The 22443-nt window shown below is 41.5% G+C and overlaps 1 protein-coding gene across 2 annotated transcripts; it reads right to left on the bottom strand.

The window, feature by feature from the left end:
• Positions 1 to 1577: 1577 nt before the first annotated feature.
• Positions 1578 to 21880, bottom strand: fam168a (family with sequence similarity 168 member A). Of its 2 annotated transcripts, XM_079575130.1 has the most exons (8): positions 21746 to 21880; positions 10960 to 11067; positions 10577 to 10665; positions 8311 to 8391; positions 5116 to 5261; positions 3634 to 3820; positions 3414 to 3539; positions 1578 to 2434 (listed from the first exon to the last, which is right to left on the bottom strand). In XM_079575130.1, the coding sequence occupies exons 2-7, from the start codon at positions 11019 to 11021 to the stop codon at positions 3427 to 3429; spliced, it is 678 nt and encodes a 225-aa protein (XP_079431256.1). In that variant the 5' UTR covers positions 11022 to 11067; positions 21746 to 21880; the 3' UTR covers positions 1578 to 2434; positions 3414 to 3426. The 2 variants fall into 2 exon arrangements, with proteins under 2 accessions (XP_079431256.1, XP_079431257.1); XM_079575131.1 differs by lacking the exon at positions 10960 to 11067 and having other exon boundaries at positions 21746 to 21876.
• Between the last annotated feature and the right edge of the window lie 563 nt (positions 21881 to 22443).

Below are 22443 nucleotides of genomic sequence, written 5' to 3'. Positions count from 1 at the left end.
CTCTAATGTCGTTCCTCTTGGTCTTGCATTTTAAGCCACAACAGGACCACATTGTTTAGTTGTAGTTTTACACTTACAATCGCTAGTTTTAGTTTAATCTTCTTTCTCTTGATCACTTCCTGCCTCCAGATGATGTCACGGATGATGTCAGCAGTTAAAGGGCCTATTAGCTAAATAGAAATAGACATGCACATCCAAAAGTAGGTACAGTTGTGTGCTGGATCCAAAAATTAAAAAGATGAGGGGCTTGTGGTCTGGAACGTCACAATTTGATACATGCACGAAGAAAATTTAACCCTCTTTTTACACGTTTACCTAATAGTACAGCCTGCAATATTTGAAATACTACATTTGAGCTTATATATGCCATCTTTGCTGTAGGACAAATATTTCTCATGTTTTCCTGTGTCTGATTTTACTAACAATTTAAAAGTCTTTCCACTCATATATTTAACCATCTTTGCTTACAAGTCCTCAAGTTGACAACAGAACGAGGAGATGTCGCCGTCGCCATCAGGTACAATGTTTTAGTGCAAACAGCGTCCGTGCAGTCTCGTGCACCTCGATGTAGTAAATGCTTTCAAAATGCCATCTCCTCCCCCTTCACCCTTTCAGTCTGTTCATCGCCTCTTCTCCTAGCGCTGTTCCCTTTAAACTCCTCGCTGCTGCTGCTGGCTCCGTCTAGCACAAGTGTCGCTAGACTATGCTGTGTGTGAGTGCATCAGTCCAAAACCAGAACTAATAGCATTGTACAGTAAGTAAGTGCCACTAAGCGATTGTGTCTGCATTCTGAAGTGAGCACATCCACCTATATATCCTTAAGTAGTTTATTAGAGTTATTTGCTATTGTAATGACCTACGCTAACCACGACCATAAAACCCCACATTCTCTAGCTAGATTATGGTTTTGACAACATACTAAACTGCATAGTATGTGTGGCATAAAATATTTAGACGTTCACACGATGCATACAAGACCCAAAAACGGCTGTGTAAATGCTTGGTCACTGCGACATGGCACTCACAAAAGGGTTTAGACCGCACTTTACTGCACAGTAATAGAATGGCAATGACATGGTACCTAAAAGGTGTCATTAAGGATGAGACAATACATTGCTCTGTGGGATATTATAATGCTTTTTTGTTGTGATGAGAGTATAGTGTCCAAAAAGAATTGCAATACTTCGATGACAAGACAATTCTGTTTGGTCAAGAGTGGACAGGAATTCTTCCAGGACAGTAGAGGGCAGCACTGAATTCAAGCAACTAAACACTATGGCACAATGTGAATATGTCTGAAAATGTTATTTTGTCACATCTTGACATTTGGTCTCCAAGTTACAGACACAACAGAATTTTTCCAACCTTAAAAGGCGATCAGTTTTGGTGTTGACTGGTTGAATTACAATCTCAGCCACGCGTTTGATGCGCCTCTGCACTTCTATAAATGTTTTACTTAATGTCAGCTTTAATTTACAGCTTTTGGAAACTTGACTTGTGCAGACATCATGTATCGTGACTAAAAAGGTTTGTTTCAGTCCATGTAATAATGAGGATTAACATGAAAACAGACACCTATTTTATTTCAGGGTAATATGACTGAACCAACCCGGTATAGAGTGTCGATTTCCATGAAACATTGTTAGTAGTTCCTCAATATTAATAGGTAAACGGGGCTTTTAAGTGCATTATCCCATTATGTGTAGATACCACGCTATCATGCCATCCTAACACATGAAAGTGTCATCCTATTACCATTATTACTGTGTTGTACAACCGGGATTTCAGGTCAAGAACAAGTGAGTACTGTCCAAAGAGACAGCAACATGTTGGAAGACATTGATGAAAGAACAATGCAAGTTTACAGAAATGTTGACCATAAATTAAAAAAAAAACATTTAAGAATAATAATGGCGCAAATGTATTATGTTAAAAACGGTTGGTTTGCACTAAAAAAAACAAAAACAAAATCAAAGCATGAGACAATTAGGAGTTGTATGACAGGAGATGATGATGATGATGATGATGATATCTAAGTGCCCGCTAATTCCCCGCCAAACTTAGGTGCAGGCAGAGTCACACACACAACACAGACACGGTGCAGCCGACACATGTGATTGGTCAAGTTTCCCTCTGGAGTTTCCAATGATGGACACAGCCAAAAAATATATATATAAAATAGCCATACAAATTAATGACTGGTTGGCAAATGAACTGAGAAAATAATAAAAAAAAGAAAATAAAAAAAAAAGCAGCTTTTGTAAAAACGTTTTTTAAGAGAATGTCGCGTAATAACAATAATAATAGTAGTAGTAAAGTGGCTGTTGCACTTTAGTTTTGTTCTTGCCGACAGACAGGTGCAGAGTTCCCGTGGTGTCCGCCGGGAGCCCCCGCCGAAGAGTTGAGCAGTTGCATACAATGGTGGACTCCAGATCTGGTGGGAAAGCGAGAGGCAAAGTACACACTGGTGAGTGATTTAAGACTCGCCAGCCGTTTGTTTAGTCACAGGAGAAGACGAGGAGGAGGAAGAGGGGCGTCCGGGGAGGTCTCACAGGGCGAGAGGAGAGTAGTACTGAGTTACATTTACTCATGTTCAGACACGCTCATACGTTTACATGCCCTGATGGATAGTTTCTGTTGCCATTATGATTTGAAAGGAGTAAACACCGTTGCAATAAATGGCTTCACACAAGCGCCAACCATGAGCGGAAAAAACGTTGTGTTAAAAACATAACAAACGTTCATCCGGGTATGTAAATTCATGAGCACAACTGTAGTTTAGAGATCGTATGAAGGGGCTGTACTTCTCGGAGAATTCATCGCATAATCATAGTTTTTACCTCTACTTGAGTGATTATAGTGTGACGTATCAGTACTAAACATGTCTGCAAGTGACAAAGCTTCATGTCGACAAAGCAAAAACGTGTTACAAACTCAGCAATCCACAGAATGAAAAGCAAAGGGAAATTTGACCAAAAAAACGTAGCAAGAAACGTAATTTAACGCGTTATAGAATCAATTATTGCACTTCAAAAGTTATTATATTAAAAGGGACTATACAGAGTTTAAAAATGTTAAAATGAAGTATTTTCCTCCCCCTACATGTTCCAACAATGTCCTAATGTGTAGAATGAGCCCAGACCTGTTCACCACAACTGCCTCTAAAATCCTGCACTGTCACTCAAAAAGATGTTAATTCGGGTCCGAAGTGTCGTCATGCACAAGCTTAATATAGAAGGTGCAGTTACACGTATGACCTGAGGTGGCAGTAGTGAGTATAAAATGGCTAAATTGCATCTAGCCACTTTAAGGAAATTCCGTTCCTTTGAAATTTATGAAATTAATTTTTGGCACAGCTCATCTAATAAGTCTGAATGCTTTTTAATGGGCCGTTAACCGTGTGGTGTACTCACATGACGGTGGGTTCTACCAGTGAGGCGGTACATAGCTGTAGCCAGGTGTCCCCTGGGGCCTGTAGGTTGGCACAGTAACAGGGTGCGCTCCGATCTGAGCATGCTGGGGTGTCGTTAGAAGAGTCCCTGCAGATTTGGACAAAGAATTGAGTTTCATTAATACAATACTGTCAAAGTATTTAATTATGTACTTCCACATATCCACAAAATGTACCTGTACCTGCGCTCATGGCCATGGTTGTCCCGGCGACCATCCCCATAGCAGCCATGCCGTTGTTGCGTGGGGCGGTAACAGGGACCGGGGCGGGGTACAGGGCTGTGGAGGGGATGCTGTTGGGCTGCACCACGGTAGTGTGATGAATGACGTGAGGCTGCGCAGCGTACACCGGCTGAGTGTAATACGCTCCCTGTCGCACACACAAGACACAACAGTAAAGTTCACTCCAGGAACAAATAATATTCCCATGTTACAGACGGATGATACTCATCATGAAATTAGGGGCGCGTACCATTGTCCGCCATTGCTGCAGAGCCTCCATCTAGTGGCGGCAGAAAAAGCTAGTTTTGCACTAGAAAGCTCTTTACACACGTTTTAAACAAATGTAAAGCCTGGTTTCCAATAATGTTGAACTTTCTACAGCTATATAATAAGTATTAACATCAGCCTAAACCCTTTCGGTCGTGCTCCACGGAATAATAATAGTAAAAATGGAAATGTTTGTTTAGTGTTTAAAGGAATGAAATGACGGAATAAACTACTACTACTATATTTATCCTGGGATAACGCTGGGTTAGGCACAATTAAAGAAACCAGGCGGGTTTTCGTAAGGTACATTTTCAAATTCTTGTATTGGGCCCTGACTTTGACAGGCCGTAAGGCGGACTGAACGACACGCTCCATGAGTGAAGATCCCGCCCTTATGCCCTTTTTAGGAACATGCTCGGGCGGAGCTGGAAAGGAAGAGTCTGTAAATCCAGCATGGATTCCCTCTCGAACATAGTTATTAACGTAAATGGGGAGTGAGCAGAAGGAGTCTACAATTTATTATGTCTATGGCGCGAACCAAACAAATGCATTTGAGGAGTAACATTATTTTTATATTTTCCACAACCACAGAAAACTTTTTACCCATATTTAATCCCATATTTGTTGCATTTCCTACACTACATTACCCAGAGTCATGCCATGGCATAGACAAGAACAATGTTTGCAGTGCTGTGGCTCTAAACCAGGGAGCTCAAAGTTCTTCAGCTCTTTTACTGGAGCAGATTATAAAAGCAGCATTTCAGAAAAGCCTTAATAACTTGGCATTGGCTCCACTTTCCAAGAGGGTTACCAATCACTATAGGTCTGAGATGGCTCTCACAGGGTTTATATGCAGGTAGCAGCATGTCAGATTTAGTGAGTGAGGGGAAAGCGAGATCTACTAAAAGAAATTGGACACAAGAGGCAACTTGAGAGCAAAGATATGTGCAAATTGTACAGTTTCAGAAAAACTGCATTTAGGGCCACGTTTCTTGTATTTTCTATTAATTTAAGGAGTAAAACAGCTGAGACGTGTCGCTATTATTTAATTTAATGACTGTAAATTGAAATGCTTTCTATGTAATTAAAAGTCATTAATGGTCAGGTAATGCTGCATTCAGTGGAAACACTCTAACTGTGTTTAATAGTGTAATAAATAAGCTGAAGAGGCCGTACCTGTGCGTAGATGTTCTGCTGAGGGTAGGCACTGCGGATTGGGTACATGGCTGTGGGGTAGGGGGTAGGTGTGGGGGTGTAAGGAGGGGGTGCTCCATTCGTCTGGGTTGGGGGCACTTTGTACGGATTGCCTGCTGTAGTATATCCTGAAAAAAAGAAAAGAGGAAAAACATTAATGACAATACTAAATCCTGTCTTAAAACGGTTTTATTTAGCTTTGCAAATGACAACTGAAAGTATTCGATTATCACTTTAATTTTATAATGAATTGAATTATTTTCCTTCTCAGTGTAATTCCTAGTAGCCTACATGCTAGTACATTCTTGCTCTCTTCCTCAAAAATATGCCATGCCTTACCTTAATACCATTGCATAAAGAATATATTTTGGTCGTGACCTACGCACGTTTCAAGTTACAATTCCTTTATTCCCCGGGGAAGTTTTTGTCATTTAAAACAAAGATGAAAACAACATTCTACTAGGAAAAAAAATAACTGGCAAAGACAGCTGAAGCATATGAAAGTATGGTAAGGAAATGCCTTTCACATATGAAAGGTCTTTGGCTCGTAGGCTTTATTGAGAGAAGCAAAGGGCGAAAGACAGTGTTACGCAGGGAGAGACATTCAGCAAACTGAGCCAAGACTCGCAGATGCTGGAAGAATGTGTCTGTCTGCAGTCTCACCCACAAAGCTGTGAGGATCTAGCCTTCATTGCTATTAAAATGGACACTACAGCTTTGTTTATTCGCCTCTTATTCCTCTGTTACCCACTAGATGGAGCCCTGGTGACACTATTCTCAGGAGTCTGATACTGTATGTACAGTGGTTAATACTAGACTACTGACTAAAGAGTGACCTTCAGTAGAAAACTCACAACAAACACAAGAGATAGGTAATGTTTAATACAAGGAGATTATGCCAAGAGACACAAAGCTTATAAATGTATAAATATATATAGAGGAGTGGTGATGAGGGATTTGATGAACCCTGGTGTAATAAAAACCTATGCTACTGATGGAGTTCAGATCTCAGGGGTGCAGTACCGCCTCGCGACCACTCGGAGGAGCCTGAAGGTCAAACATGCTAGCTAGGGCTGCTGCTGCTGGCTTATGAAAGGCTTTCTCTCACACAAGGACAAGGGAACAAAGAGATGCTGGAGCGGTGCTGTGTGCAACCAAAAGAGTGCACATACTCTCACACACACATTCTTTTGCTCCAACATGCGTGCGGGGCATTAGGGGACAATGGCGTGTGACAATTACAAAAGCCCTGCTGATAGAAAACAGTCTGCCTATTCAGTTTGGTCTTGAGAAATAATGACATTGGCCACCGTTTCAAATCAGACCCTTTAGAGAAGTATTGAGAAATGTTAATTAAAATCATTTTCATATCGTTTTTTTAAATAAGTGTATAGTATTTTAAAAAAAATAATATTTAGAAATGTAGTCCTTGTGGGAATAAAGCTGAGAGACGTCTGGTAACACACCTAGTATCCTAACAGACTCACAAAACATCAAAAATGAGGGGGAGGGGACAAAGAAGCGTGTCTTCAAAGGGCTTTGATGGAAATGTAAAAAAAAAAAAAAAAAAAAAAAGCTGCTGCACCATGAATTCGGGAATAATCTTGGCGGAAAAATACAACGGTTTAATATTTTATAACCTCCAGAAACTCGCACTCACAAAAACCTTGTTGAAAGATATGGTCTTACAGCACTATGGTAACGTGTAGAAGCGTGCCTCTTTGTCCACAATAACAAATCATTAAGATGAGAGCTTTCATTCATTTTGCACCACTTGACAGACAGAGCCCATCTGAGGAAGTCCACAGTCTCTTCCCCCCCCCCCCCCCCATCTGTTATGAGATCAGACTACGGACCCCAACAGAGCAACTATCTGCTGCTGACAGCTGTTACTGGCTGCAGCCCCATTCCCTCGTCATTCATGCCCTAAAAGTGGAAATATCATGCATTAATGTGGCTTATAAACCTGCTGTGGGGCAGTTGTGCTATTATATTGTATGGAAATTTCATAAATTAGCACGACCTGTGATCTCTAAGTAAAGTTTGAATGATTATACTAATGTCTTGCTGATGGCATGCTAACATCACATACAATATTAAACGCAGGTTGAGCTGAGAACTGGTGATGGTTCAAGGGGTTCGAAAATGCACAGAGCACTGCATGTAGGAAACAAATGGTCAATTTAAACAGGTTTAATTTTAAAATTTGTGAATTAAAGGCACAGTGCGCAACATTTTGGAGTCTACTGTTGCCAGCAATAGTCCTTATGACCAGATAAGACACAGAAAATGCTATTTCTGCACAGTGGGTAATTTATGAATAAATTTGGATGAGGACCCAACTTTTTGGCTTTTAGTCATAATATCCATGGAGACGAACTGGAGACGTTCCCGCATCCAGAAATGTTACAGTAACAGGAGAGATGAGCCGCTCACAGCAAAAACACGTACGTTTGTTCATTTATAAGGACTTTTATCAGCAGAAAACAATACTATTAATAAACTAAATGCTTGAATTTTATTCTATCTAATAGATGAAATATTACGCGGTGTGCCTTTAAGCAAAGAGCGTGGTTAAAAACCAAGACTTGATTTTGCATGGGCCCTTTAACAGAATACCATCTCAATCCAACTGCTTTAATGCTTACAGCTTCCCTGAAAAACTAATGAACATTAGCACGCTCAAAACAACCTAGATTTACAAGTCAATTTTCTGCGCGTAGAGCTAATTGCCCATTCTGCATAATAAAACCAAACGCATTCAAACAAGTACAGTATTTACATAAATGAGCCATTAAACATGCTGAATAGTTTGAATGTTAAACTTAAATGTTAATACAGCAATCTGTTATTTTGCAGGAAACTACAGGGATAAAACAGCTTCGTCATCTGGTCACTACTTGAAATCTTACAAAATGCTTTTATGTGACAGATAATTCTACTTTTTACATTTTAGGATCTCTAATCCATTGGTTTAATATTATGGAATGAGCCCCTTTTCCCAGAAAACCTTACTCTATAAAAAGGAGGATCTCTCATCTCTCATGGCATCCAATAAGCCAACTGTCCGCCTTGCAAATTACCAGCTAGGGTTTGTCATGAAAGAAAAAACAACAACTCTTGAACTAAATATAAATCATGGATCTCTAGGCAACGAAATGTCTTTGTGCGTCTCACCTGGTGGATACCCGGGACTTCCTGTTTGATAGATATTTGGCGTATAGGTTGGGGCTGTGGCAGGGTAACCTCCAGGGTAGCCTGCGGGGAACAAACAACATAAAGCGAGCATTAATGATCAAGTGAAAAGCCATCGGAACGCACAGCCGCACAGACACGCAGACATATACTCTGGCACTTGGTCCGCTTGTGCACAGATGGCGCTCATTATCAAAGATGTCTGCATCAATAACACAGTTGGCCGCATGCATGTTCCATACACAGCCTCGGCAGACGAGACACACCTGCCAGTATGCTGCAGGAGGGGGGTATATACCGAGACATTAGTGGTGCAGTTGGACACGTGTGGACCGTGGGCATGTACGCACAAAGCATAAGGCTCGTGCGTCATCAATTACACAGCGTTCAAACAAAGCGGAGCTGGACGGTAAAACCAGCGGGCAGTTCATGAAGGTGTGAATGCTGCACCGCTGTCGGCTATAAATGGCATTCCCTTAAGCCATAGCTACAGTCGATTGATTTCCAGTTGCTGTGTAATATTGTGCATTATGAAAGTGAAGGACTAATTCATCTGTGTCTTTACTTTGCTCTAGACCAGTGGCTTTTAAAAGTGGACAATTATAATATACTTTTGATTAACTGCTTTTGTAAGTCAGGTGAATAAGCTTAATTTGTGAATCAACAGAAATCCGCAGCCTGCTGTATTTGTAGATAACACACTCTACATGGGTCATCTCATTATTTGTTAATGGCACTGCTCAGTTTGGTGACATTTTATGGACTTTAAAAAATACAGAGAACATGACACATTTGTGTGACCCATCTATTATGCCAGGGCTGCAATCCCAAAATAACCACAACAACAACAAGAACTTGGGACCCCCCACTGTAAAATGTAATAATCATTAGGGCTGGGACAAAATATCGTATCTAATATAGATCGCAATACTTTGTGCTGCAATGCCAAGTATCGATACTTTTTCAAGTATCGCAATACTTTCAATGCATGTGTTTGGAGGCATTTTTGTCCTTTGTTTTGCAGAGACAGCTCTTTGTTACAATGTACTTTTTGATCTTAAAGGAACAGGCCACCGTTTTTCCATATGTTCTTACCTGAGCCTAGACGAGTTGATGCGTACCTGTCTGGTTGTGCCCTCAGTCACGCACAACGACCAAAGATGTTGTTAGCATTTGGCCTCTCCCAGTATAATCCTATGGCTACTAACAGGGTGAAGTTAGAAGCAACCAAGCTCTTCCATGAGCACAAAAATCAGACAGGTACGCATCAACTCGTCTAAGCTCAGGTAAGAACATATCTCAGTATGGAATTGGGTTTATAAACTTTAGACACGCGACGGTTTTCTTTTTATACACTTTAAGGTAAACATATTACAAATCATAATTACTTATTGTATCGCAATACGTATTGGATCAGCCCTGGAGTACTGTGATACGTATCGGATTGTGACAAAAGTGGATCGTCCCAGCCGTAATAAGCATTTCAGCAAAACATTTAAAATGTGGTTTATTTATGTTTGTCTGGATACACTATTTTGGCTTAATTCAACAAAAATATACTTTGATAAATTATTTATATTGAAATAAAAAAAATATGTATACAATATAATGTTATTTATTAAAAAATAATGTCTTGTGGCGCCCCTGCATTATGCAATAAAATCCAACACCAGACGAAGGTTCTCAAGATATCATCTGTACTCTGCAGTTGAAGTGTAGCTTCTCATCCAGTCCTAAACTTTCACTGCAGAGTACAGATGATGACTGAAGAACTTTCATCAAGGAGGGACAACTCCTGTACGACTGAGAGCTTACACAACTTCCCACAGTCGTCTGAAGAGACTGCTGCGGCACAGGCAACAATATACTTGCACTATTCCGGGAGAAAAACATCGCGCATTTCCTTTGTTTAATCTTGTAATCTTTAATCGTATGTGTTCATAATCCAATAAAGTAACCAAAGCTTTTATTCTGTATCTTTTTAGACTAAAGGGAAGGAAATGGGGGCCAACATAGCCTCTTCTATAAATGGATAATACACGAGCAGCAATAAACAAGAAACACAATGAAACACCTTTTATTCTGGTTAAAGTGGTACCAGGAGGGAAGTACTAACTAAATGTACTTTGGATAAACACTGAGCCCAAAAACATATTGATTGTGTGGCATTTATATGGTTATTATTGTGACAGGCCTAGTTGCAGCATGGAAACCCGCCGCAGTAGTGTGTAGAGGTCTAAAGCTTTACCTGTGAAGGCCATGTTCTTGGGGTTTCCGTATGGAGACGGCTGCACAGGGCTGTAGACTGGATTCATGGCTGAAGATAACCTGTTCTTACTGAGAGAGAGGCGCAGAGGTTCAGAGGGGAGAGAGAGAGGGGGAGAAAGAGGGACACCTTAATTTAATCTGATAAAACTGCTTAGGCGCATTCCATAACCCCCAAAAATCCTAATACAACATCCAATTGAAGCCAACATGGAACAAGATGCAACAGGTGACCTCGACATAGCAGGAAGCACAATAAAGATAAGACTCACCTGGCGTGTGAAAACATGGGCGTGATCATAGGTGATTTTGTGATTTCGTGAGTGTTTGTGTGTGTGTGTGTGTGTGTGCATGCGTGCCCCGTACCTCTTGTGCGTGTCTGGTTGGTACATGAAACTGAATTTGTCTGTGGGATGCCCGCTCGCCATTCTTGCTGTATGCAAATGAGGAAGGAGTGGAAGTGGATATGCAAATCTGAAATTAAAACAGCGAGAGGTCATGATTACACAAACACAAGAAAAAGGAGGGGAGGGGGGGAAAAATAACTGCAAAGCAAGCACCGGTGCAAACAGCAAATGGGGTGTCCTTCCAAGGCGGCGGAGAGAGAAGTAGTCGCGCAAAGGTGTGAATGTACATTTCTGTGCAAAAGGCTCGCCGTCGCTGTAGGTACCACATTGGTTTCGGCTGCTTTACTTGTTGATGGCCCGCAATGTGCTATGTGTTACTTGTATGGCTGGACAATTGAAATCAATGAATGCTCAGAAATGTAAGCAGTTCTCTGACATGTTAAAGCTCCTGGACACTGTGCACTGTGAACTGAAAGCTTAATTTCAAAATGTAACTCTAATCTCAATCGCAACACTTGAGGGCCTATCTCACCACAGAGAGTTGCGGAGACGTTGGAGGGTGACTGATTGCGCACATACAAAAGGGCCTATCTCACTGGCCCAGAGACGAGCAATAAGGCGTCTCCAGGTAGTGTCAGTGAAAATGCACAGGTTCAGCGATTCAGCGGAGACTGCATGATCTCAGAGACGTCTACACTGTCTCAAGCAGCTGTGGCGATGTTGCAAACACTATTTTGTTGTCCTCACCCTGTGAGACCTTTCTGTGACGTCCCTGCAATGTCTCAAACAGTCGTATCATGGAGACTCTTTGAAATCTCCTTGGTAGAGATGGGTCTCGGAGACAAGGCAGGGACTTCTCACAAGTTGACGACAACAAATAGAATTTAACACAAATGCTTCAGACCGCGTGGATCTCAGAGGTGGAGACTACACAAAGACTCGCCTTAGACATCTCCGTGACCAGCAGCAACTGGAGTCTCCAACTAGTCTCCAGGCAGGCCCTTTAGCATTCAGACACTTTCCAAAATCAAGCAGCCCTATTGCGTTGATATAAATACATTGCCTGACCCCCAAACAATACTTCATTGGACGACCGTTAGCTTTGATTACAGCCCACATCCGTTGTGGTGGCTAATCCATGTTTCAAAATGTCTCATGCTCCCTGAACTGCTCTTTCACAATGTGAGCCCGAAGAATACTGGCATTGTCATGTTGGAATATGCCCTTGCCACCAGGGAAGAAAAAATCCATTGATGGAATAACCTGGTCATTCAGGATGTTCAGGTCGTCAGTAGATCTCATTCTTTGGGCTCATAGCGTTTCTGAACCTGGACTTGACCAACTGCAGCAACTCCAGATCATAACAGCCAAGTCCAGGTGGCGACTTTTTTTTTTTTTGGGTCAGGCAGTGTAAACTTAGAGTTGTCAATGTGTGTCCATCTTCTAGGTTTATGAAGAACAGAAGTGGACTTACATTTTTAGACCGTTTTCAAGTAACACAGTTTCTTACGATGATCACACCAGTTGCAATTACTTATCATTTGTGATCATCAAGAGAAACTCTCATGGGGATTATCTTGAAACATTGCCTGAAAATAATTATAGGGGTTTGACGATCGTTGCAACCATTAAAAATGTCGATTTCGAGTGCGATAAATTGTCCAGCCCATATCTTTACAATATCAAAATCATATTGTTGTTAGGAACATACCCATACTTATTTACTTTTATGAATTGTTCACACCAACAAGCTGGGCCGATGTGGTACCTACAAGGCAGCAGCCGACATTGTTTTTGCTCCTTTAGCCAAAATGAATGTGCGAGTGTGTGTGTGTGATACAGAGAAGCTACACCAAACACCGACCACAAGCAGCAAAGCAAACATCAACACGGTCAATGAGCAAAAAGCACCGTACACCTGTGAGCGGGCGACTGACGGCAAAAACAAGACAAACCACAAACAAAATTTGTACAAATAAGCCAGGGAGAAAGCCATGAGTAAGCATGAACCGTTATGAGCCGAGAGACACGAGCACAGAGTGGGACAGCTAAATCAAGAGGACAGGTGCGAGCGTGTGTGCAAATGTGCGGCCATTTTGAATCGATTTGGTGAAGTATTGGACTTGAATGTAGAGTTAAGTGGGGTAAGTGATGTCTGTTGGTGATGGTAACAACTGAAAAACACTGCCAAATGTAAAAAGCCTTTGTGATATCCAGACACTGAGCTGACGACTGCTGGGTTACTACCACCACACATTTATGAAATGACACTTTTAATCCATTGAAAAGAAACAAAATTCTACCGACCGCACCAACCAATTTCTCAAAAACATTGGTCATTCACAGCAGAAATTATGCAAAAATGTCTTTCAAATTGCAGTTCCATGTAAACGCACAGCTTGAACAGTGTTGAGCTTTGCACTGTAGTTATAGTTCATTTTTAAATCAAAGTGCAGTGCTGTATGAATGGTCCTACTAAAGAAAATGGCAAGCACTTGAGGGAAATGTGCGCCGTGTGTCAGGAACAGTGTCCTGTCAACTGAGAAAAACTGTAAGCAGCCATTATTGCCATCAGCGGCCATTATCGCGCTTTTCTCGACACTCAAAGATACTTCTCATAGTTCATACACTCCACAATCATGGGACTACAGCCTCTCTGCTCACCACCAATCGCTACATCAGTCACAAGCGCACTTGCCCATGGACGCATCGGCAGCAGGAGACACGATTTGCACCAGAGAGGCTTTACCTTACTGAGCTTTATTGCAAACTGTATTAAAGAGGGGGCATTATATATTTTTCCAGGTATTTGGTAAAATACTTCCTCTTGCTCCCCTTCGCTGTGCAGCCGTTTCAAAAGAGAGAAAAAAGCAAAATAAAAATACACTGCTCAAGGCCAGTGGCTGATGAGAGGATTACCTTAATATATCCTTTTCGTAGTCCTTCTGGGGGTAATACAAGTGTTAATGGGATGATTGGGGGGAGCTTTCATCTCCCCTTGGTGTCAACAACTTTGCTGCCACCGGGTAGGAGCCACCAATACACACTAATGGAATCACGAAGAAGAAGCTAACAGGCAAAGCTAACTGCAGGCTAGCGCCAGTTAAACAATATTTACAGCCAAGTTTGAGTGAAAAAATGTATCTCCATTGTGTAATTGGATGTACAATATCCCTCGCTCTGTCTTTTCTGTCGCGTAGTATTTACTCTCACGGACAATTTATGAGTAAAAAAATGCAACATGCTACGACACCTGCAGTGGCGCTTATGGCCTCTAGGGGCATGAGTTATTTAGTTCTGCTTTAAGCTTAGTACGAGATCGAGAAGAATAGCCAGAGGTTACTCAAAGATATGCAAGTGGTCCAAAACACAACTCCAGGTATGATGATGAGAGAACATTGAAATGCAGTAAAATGCTCTAAAAAGTCAATTTTAAATAATACGTCACATCATTTCAGATAAGAGTTAAAGACTAACAGAGGGTGCTTCCTAAATGCAATTTTAAGAGTATGTTATATGCAATTCATACTAAATCATGCTTTGGCGATGATGCAAAAAATAAATTGTGCAATCTTTACTTCTTAAGAATCAAAAATACTGCTTTCACACGTGGCACTTTTAAAGCACATTTCACAGCCTAAAATTCAGAGAAAACTAAAACTCTTTTGAGAACATGTTTGAAGAGTCCTCAACTGTAAGGCCTGGAACCTCCGTACACCAAGATTTTTTTTTTTTACATGGATAATTTCTGGCTGCTCCGGAGTTGTTTTTGAATCACGAAAGGGAAACTAAATAAGGCCATCTGTAAAAATAACAGCCTGAACACCATGCAACACCAATGTACTCCATTTTTCACATGATCCATTAGAACATCTATTTCAAGCTCAAGCAACACGATTTTTCTAATGGCCAGCTATTCATTATTTCCTGGCACACACATCAGAGACACTTGATACAGGGAACAAGAAAAAAATCTACTACTTTGCCATTAAGATGAATCATTTTAATAGCACAAATGTAAGGAAGGAACAATGGCTGTAGACACATGGACGGGAGGCCGAGCTTATCCTGAGGTCTTAACCTGCTAACGCACCCGGTACCCAATTACAAGCATGTCTGAAAGGAGAGACGGCCTGTGCGGTGGAGCGGAGGAGAGACGAGGTGATGAAAGTGAATGGTGAGAACAAGAGAGCCCGTACAACATGTCTAATGAAGGTGTGAGGGAGAACAGGAGGAGGAGTGCCCAACGACGAGTCCCTTTGTCTAAACTGAAGACGTCTTAAGAACATTTGGACAAAGGAGTTTCAGTCAGTCAGTTTACGGACTGCTGCTGGAGAAACACAAACTACTAAGATCAACTTGTTGCTTTATCTTAAATGCACACCTACAAGGAGTTTAAGCAGCACAAGATGACAAAATAATGACAATATTTAACAATATAAGCAGAACGAAGTAACTTGTTTACCATAATAAATCCTTTTCGTAGCCCCTCTGGGCGTAATACAAGCGTTAATGGGATTATTGGGGGGGTCTTTCACCTCCCCTGGTGTCTCTGACCAGAAAACTACACTTGCAACTTTCCCTGCACCGGGTCGGAGGCGCAATACACACTAAGAATCACAAAGCAGAAGCTAATAGGCTAACGGGCAAAGCTAACTGCGGGCTAACTCCACTTAAGCAGTATTTCCAGCCAAGTTTGAGTGATATCTCCATTGTGTAATTGGGTTGAGGCACAATGTGCAATATCCCTCTCTCCCTTTGTCTTTTCTGTCAGCGTAGTATTTACTCTCGCGGCCAATTAATGAGTAAAAAAAACACACAATATGCTACGACACCTGCAGCAGTGCTTATGCGCTCTGGGCATGAGTTACTTAGTTCTGCTTTAATACGTTCCATCATGAGCAATTGGAGTTTTATTTTTCCATCAAATTGTGTCCAGAAAGAAATACTAATACTATCTATAATCTTTAAACGCTCAAAGTCTTTGTTTATAAACTACTTTATGAAGAGCTACTCGATTCCTGGAATATGTGGGCCTCTGTGTGGAGTTTGCACACTCTCCTCATGTATGGGAGGTTTGACAATAAGAAAAACATAATGATTGATTTAGTTTGTCTCTTGCACCCCTTGAGTTTATACTCCAAGTAATGACCTCTTACCTCGAGGATCCTGCCAATAGTTTTACAAAGTGATCAACTAAACTCATGCCTAGAGTGCTGTGTTCAAAGTCAAGCAAAAATATTGTAAAGTTTAACTGAACTACTACTCTATTTCATAATATTGCACAATATTTTGGCAATATATTGTGCAGCTCTAGTTGCTGACTAACCCAGAGAGGAAATCATTACCTGCAGCCCCACTGACATCTCTTAAAATATCTTAGTTTCTTATAACCCAAGCATTATCACCGGGAATTGAGGCTTTGTAAATACTCACAGAAACCCATTTAGCCCCTTTCTTTGCCGAGATGTCTATTAATCTTCTCTTGTCTCACAGACGCTGCAGGTAAGATCCGCCGGCTCTGCCTAAAGGGCGCACTCTGCATCTTCTGACAGCTACAGCTTTCAGTGGCTTATGACAAAGACCGTGTTGTGGCACGTTTGGCATTCTCAACGTTCGTCTGAGACTCTCTTGATATTTTCGGCTAAGCATCAATGAAATGGAGATGATGAAAAGGTGTTATCAGAAAATTGGATTTACACACACAAAAAACAGCTTTCTACTGCAGAGGCTGACGTTCACTGGAAGATTAGTTTCATAAAAATGCAAAAACCGAACCATTAAGCAGAATTGTTTAATTACAAAGTATAAATAGATACAATTTTAGTGAAGAAATCAAGCGAATGAAAAGTTCTAAAAGCAAGCCTCACAGAAAAGGTCATGAATCAAGATAATTTGCAGAAATTATGCCGCTCTAATGAAAGGCGTTGCTGGTTTTCGGATTCAAGAAAGTAATGTCACTTTCCATAGAGGGGCAACCGTGATTATATTTTCATAGCAACATATCCCTAACCAAACATTTGCCAAGGCGATCTCAATAAAGCAAGCCTATTAGATGCTGATATCATCTTAAGCCCAGCACTCGATTTTTTAATTTAGGAAATGATACAGTTTCCTCCTGAGCATCGAGCATTGTTCTAGCCCCATCTATTTGATTATGGAGATTGCGGGTCCCAAACGACTGCGCTGCTACCTTATTGTCTCGTCTTGCTCTCAAACAAAGACAGAACGGACTCCGCTGGGCGACATCATTAAGCTGACCTTCCTGATCCTTGACTAAAACCGGGCCATTTCTCCAGACTTTGTTAGGCCGCCTAATAAACTGGAGAGGGACTTCATTTAGGCTAAGCTCCTGTGCAACAGCAGCCCAGGGCACAGGCAGCCAGGCTCTTGTGTCTACATCTGACAGCGACGTTTGGCATTGTCTCAGATTCCCCCCCCCCCCCCCCCCCCCCCTCCAACTTTATTCCCACTTATTTGATTTGCACATGCTAATATAAATGTGTCACGTTTCAAAGAGGGATTCCTGTGGCCTTAGGGGGTGCAGAGGAGGCAATAATGAGGAACCAGAGGGGAGGAGGGAGGAGATTGCGCACATGGTCTATACTTCCACAAACACAAACACACAAAGAGTGAGGGTTCCTGAAGAATATGTACAATACAACCCCCACACGACTGCAGCCTCCCACAGAATACCTCTCCTGCCGTACAGTCTTTCAGCACCAAACCAGTGGTGGGCGTTATCGCACTTGGGCACCGGAAAGAATAGAACTCAGCACAATTTAGCTATCCTCCAGCAGGGAGAGAAGCACTTCTTTACACCACAGGAAGACAGAGAAACATTACCAGACATTACAAATATGTAGCAAAAAGCATCAACAGCCAATTGTCTACGCTACAGTCATTTCCAAAGTCCTTATCAATGCGAAGATCCCACCAGGGTCCCAATAAAAATGACTTAGAGTAGTGAGTTTTAAAGCAGTACTAAGTAACTTGTTTACCTTAATAAATCCTTTTTGTTGTCCCTCTGGGAGTAATACAAGTCTTAATGGGATGATTGGGGGGTCTTTCATCTCCCCTTGGTGTCTCTGGCCAGAAAACCACAATTGCAGCTTTCCTGCCTCCGGGTCGGAGCCACCACGTAGAAGAAGCTAACAGGCTAACGGACAAAGCTAACTGCGGGCAAGCGCCACTTTAGCAGTGTTTACAGCCAAGTTAGAGTGAAAAAAATGATCACAATATCCCTCTCTCCCTTTGTCTTTTCTATCCGTGTAGTATTTACTCTCACGGACAATAAATGAGTAAAAAAAAAACATGCTACGACACCTGCAGTGGCGCTTATGGCCTCTAGGGGCATGAGTTACTTAATTCTGCTTTAATAAATAGATTTCCTTTTAAACTCAGCGTTTTCTTTGTACTTGTTTTGGGGCTCCCTGCAGTGTCTCTGATGTCCCCCAGGGGTCCCTGACCAGGCTTTGGAAGCACTGGTCTGCAAATAAAACACACACTATTTCAAAAGCACAAGTAATTTAGGTTTTATTATTATCATTTGTATCTAATTTGAATTGCATAGCCCCATATGACAAACAATAGTTAACTTGTGTCTACAGCAACATTCGAGTTTATGCCGACATATTATTTTGAAATAAACTCAAAATTCAGGTTACACAGTCTCCATTGTGAAAGTGATGTTCTATTAAATGACTGGCAGTTTGCGGTCCTGGTGTGTTATGTTGTAATGCTAAACTCTTACGTTTAGCATTACAACAACAATGCCAGTCTGATACAGAGATCCAACCTCCACCAACACCAACAACGTTTTTGTCCCCCATCCTTTTGTGTTTCTCTTTATTTTGGATGCCCATATGAAAAACATTTTCATTCCAATCTAAAGATTCAACACCACCAGTCCTTCAATCACGGAAACTTCCAAGTGCCAGATAAACACCTTGGTATCAAAGGTATGATGTGTACAATCCACAGTAGACTTGCCCTGCAGCAATCAACTCCAAACTGCTCTGGGCTATTTTCAATCTGGGACACCTCTCCGTCTGTACACTTAGGATACTGTTTCCTGTCTTCTGCCTTGTCTGTCCTCTGTCATCTCAAGTTATGTGATAGATTATGATAAGGAAAATGCTGCCTGGCTTCCAGAAATCACATAGCGATTGTGATACAAGGAAGTGATTACACATTGAGCTAAAAGCATTAAAAAGACCTTTGTAAACTTAGCGTATATTGAGATAAGTTCAAGTACTATTATTTGTTGTTGTGTCAGGGTTTAGCAACTTTACACAAGTTGTGCTGTTGCAATGTGTATTTTGTATAACTTCAAATCACAAAAAAAATAACAAAGTTGAATTATTATAGCAATGCCTTTTCTTCCCATCTGTTGCAACGTATTGATTGGTTGAAATGTGTGCTTGAGATAAAATTGATTACTTGCAAATGCCATGGCGTCTGCAGTAAAGAGGAAGAGTAAATAATGAGCCACTGAAGCCTAACTCATTCTCCCCATTCCATTCATTTGCAGAATTAATAATCAGATAAACATCTCAGGATGGGTTAAAAATGTCATAAGTCTTTTTAAGAAGGCATTGATTAGCACTAAAGACGCCATGCTGATCCTAAAGAAAGGCTTAACAAACACTACTTGTATCAACCCGGGGCTAAGAGTGCGACACATAAATCACCCTGGGGCATTGGCATTTTAGGTGCCATTTAGACAACATTACCACAAAAGTTAATTGTCAGTTAGGACCCAGGGGACAATGTTTATCTTAACAGCAACAGGAGCCAATTAGTGAAACAATTTATAATCAGTGAAAAGCTGGTTCGGGATTAAGTAAAAGTGCCAACACCACTGAACAAGGGAGTAAATGCAAGGTCACGATTTATCTTTTTCGGATTATATCAACAGTGTTATCAACTAAAGAAAACTATGGCCTGCTGCGCAATTTCTTAGAATTACTTTTCCTTGCAATGCGTTCACAATGTACCGTTTCTCGGACCAGGCAGTAATGTATGTGGAGGCACATACATTACTGCCTGAGTGCAGGTGAACACAAGTCAAGGAGCAAAATAAACAGTGAGTGACAGCTAGCTCCATGAAAAACAAGTCTCCAGAGATGAGAATGCTCCCACCTTTTGATTAAAGATCTTTATTCCCAGTGAAAAGTCTGTCACTGATCAATGATGCACCACGACAAGTTGCACATGCAGCCTCACCTGATCACAGATCAATAACTCGGCTGAATTGCAGTCAAGAGTCTCCTCATGTGCTACAGGGAACAAAGCACTGAAACCCAGTCCTTGAGATAATGCTGCCATGATGATGCTTAACAGTTTATCCTTATTACTCATTTATTCTACAGTCTATTAAAAAAAATACTTTCATTGAGTTTATGCTACATTAAAGCCTGAAATTAACCAGATGTCTTGAGTGGATTAGGTATTTTTGAAAAGAAGAACCCGTCTTTATGGGTTAACAGATTCATAATGAGCTATTCATTATGACTTGACTCACATGGGACTGATGTGCTGCTAAGACAACAGCCCGATACAGATGTGTAGACTCATGAGGATTAAGTGACTGACTCCATGCTTTCTACTGTCTGACAGTTTTATGACCAGGACAGCCCACCATTCATGTGAAAGTTCATGTCACCAGATTTCCTCTTGGGCAAAGACAGGGGTCACCTTTATTGAGAATAAAATTTAACAAGCCATCATTGAAGGTGCCACTTCATTAGTTTTTACTCCAGTCCTGTACATCCTTCAGGCATAGGGACATGAGGCTCTTCAAACTTGACTGAACTTATGGTAAAACCTTTAAAACTAATGTTTATCTATTCCTTAAGCGAGGAGGACAAAAACAAAGGCGAGAGGATAGTTCCTCCAAAAAGGCAACGAAGATCGATTTCACAGCTGAGACAAGGCCAAAGTGACTCCGTCAGCTTTTAGTGCAATCCTTTACATTAGCACAATAACGTAATCGTCTATATTTATAGCTTTTCAAAACAAATTATTTTGCTGTATTGCCATAATGTCAATAATCAATATAGCCGTTTTAATTATGAGCAATTATACCAACCACAACAAAAACAATCACGGATATATCCGAGTGTAACCGTGCTTAGACAACTCCAACCTGATAAATGTACATCAGAGTCTGGCAGTGCACGAAGCAACGGCAAAACAGCCATCGTTGGACAAAAATGGATACACTCAAACAAGCTTAAGACACCATTTTGAAAACCCTCCGATTTCTCGATAACAACACCGAGATGCCATCTTACCAGTTATCAGCAGCATATTTCTACAATTTACATAACCACTACTTCATAACTATGCGCAACTACAGGAATCTCCTCAAGTCTCATAATAGTAACATTAGCTTAGCGTGTCAGCTAGCTTCCAAACACAGCCGCTAACTCACTATAGCATCCCTGCATCCCGGAGTACACACGCCGCTGCTCAAAATGCTAATTAGCGAGTTAGCCGAGGTGGGATAAATGACAGCAGCGGAGAGCAATCACACAAGACCGAGCTGCTTCTGAAAACACCAAGTAATCTCCGAGAAAAGCACTGCATCGGACACACCATCAACACGAGAGCAAGTAAGCAGCGGGAGCTTATCTCACTCATCAAGCTAACCCGTTTAGCTTAGCTCGCTAGTTCCCCGCCGCTGTTGCCACTACGGAGGACAATTGAAAGGGATACGAAGGGGGAAAAAACACAAGGAAAACGATCTAGCAAGTCGGCACATGGACATTCTTCTTCTGCTTAAAGAACAGCGCACTTACCAAGAGGACTCAGCCAAAGACTTAGTACAAAAGAATGTCCTTAGTTCGGAGCTTTTTCCTTGTCTGCTGTCCGTGTACGCGCTCAGCTTTTGGTCGGTGCGGACTGGCTCTGCTTCAGCTGCGTTTTGTTGGGCCAGTAGCGTAGCGTTGGGAAGAGACCGGCCGCCGTGTGGGGGATGGGGGATGCACTGCCGGGAGCGAGTGAGAAGGAGGGATACGGTGATGCAAGGAGAGAGGAGGGGGGTTCGCCTATTTAACAGCAGACAGTCTATGATTAATATGCACGTTATCACAGGTCCAGAAACAATAGTCTTAGCGGCGAGTGGAGGAATGTGCTGCGTGATACCAAATGGAAACTCCTCTCGCCTTCTCTTTCCCCCCTCAACTCTTTGTTTTGATACGCAACTATTTGAATTATTCTCATGTTAGTTTTATTAAGATGCCATCATTCTATGTGACTGTGTAAACAAGATTGATTTGAGTTAATCATGAAGAAAATAAATGCTCAGTGGTGGCACACAATCCACTGCAGAGGATACGATTCCACAGTCACTCTTTCAGATTCAGCGTTTTTTTGTTCTGTTACGTGCCATAGATTATTGTGTATTGGTTTACTGCGCCATCTAGTGGTGTTTATCAGTGCGCCATAATGCAGGACCAAGACGCGTGGCACTGCAAACTGTACATGCTTTGTTTTG

Source organism: Gobius niger, assembly GCF_951799975.1.
Source record: "Gobius niger genome assembly, chromosome: 1".
NCBI classification, from domain to species: domain Eukaryota; kingdom Metazoa; phylum Chordata; class Actinopteri; order Gobiiformes; family Gobiidae; genus Gobius; species Gobius niger.
The sequence above is the reverse complement of the archived record's forward strand: the minus strand, read 5'-3'. Positions and strand labels throughout refer to the sequence as shown.

What these genes read in the sequence shown, in the direction of transcription:
- fam168a (XM_079575130.1), bottom strand. Translation starts at nt 11,021, where the DNA reads ATGGCGAGCGGGCATCCCACAGACAAATTCAGTTTCATGTACCAACCA. An exon ending in AAGTCCCGGGTATCCACCAG is followed by an intron (nt 5,262 to 8,310) that starts GTGAGACGCACA and finishes TCTTTTTTTCAG; the next exon opens with GATATACTACAGCAGGCAAT. An exon ending in AGCAGAACATCTACGCACAG is followed by an intron (nt 3,821 to 5,115) that starts GTACGGCCTCTT and finishes TGTGTGCGACAG; the next exon opens with GGAGCGTATTACACTCAGCC.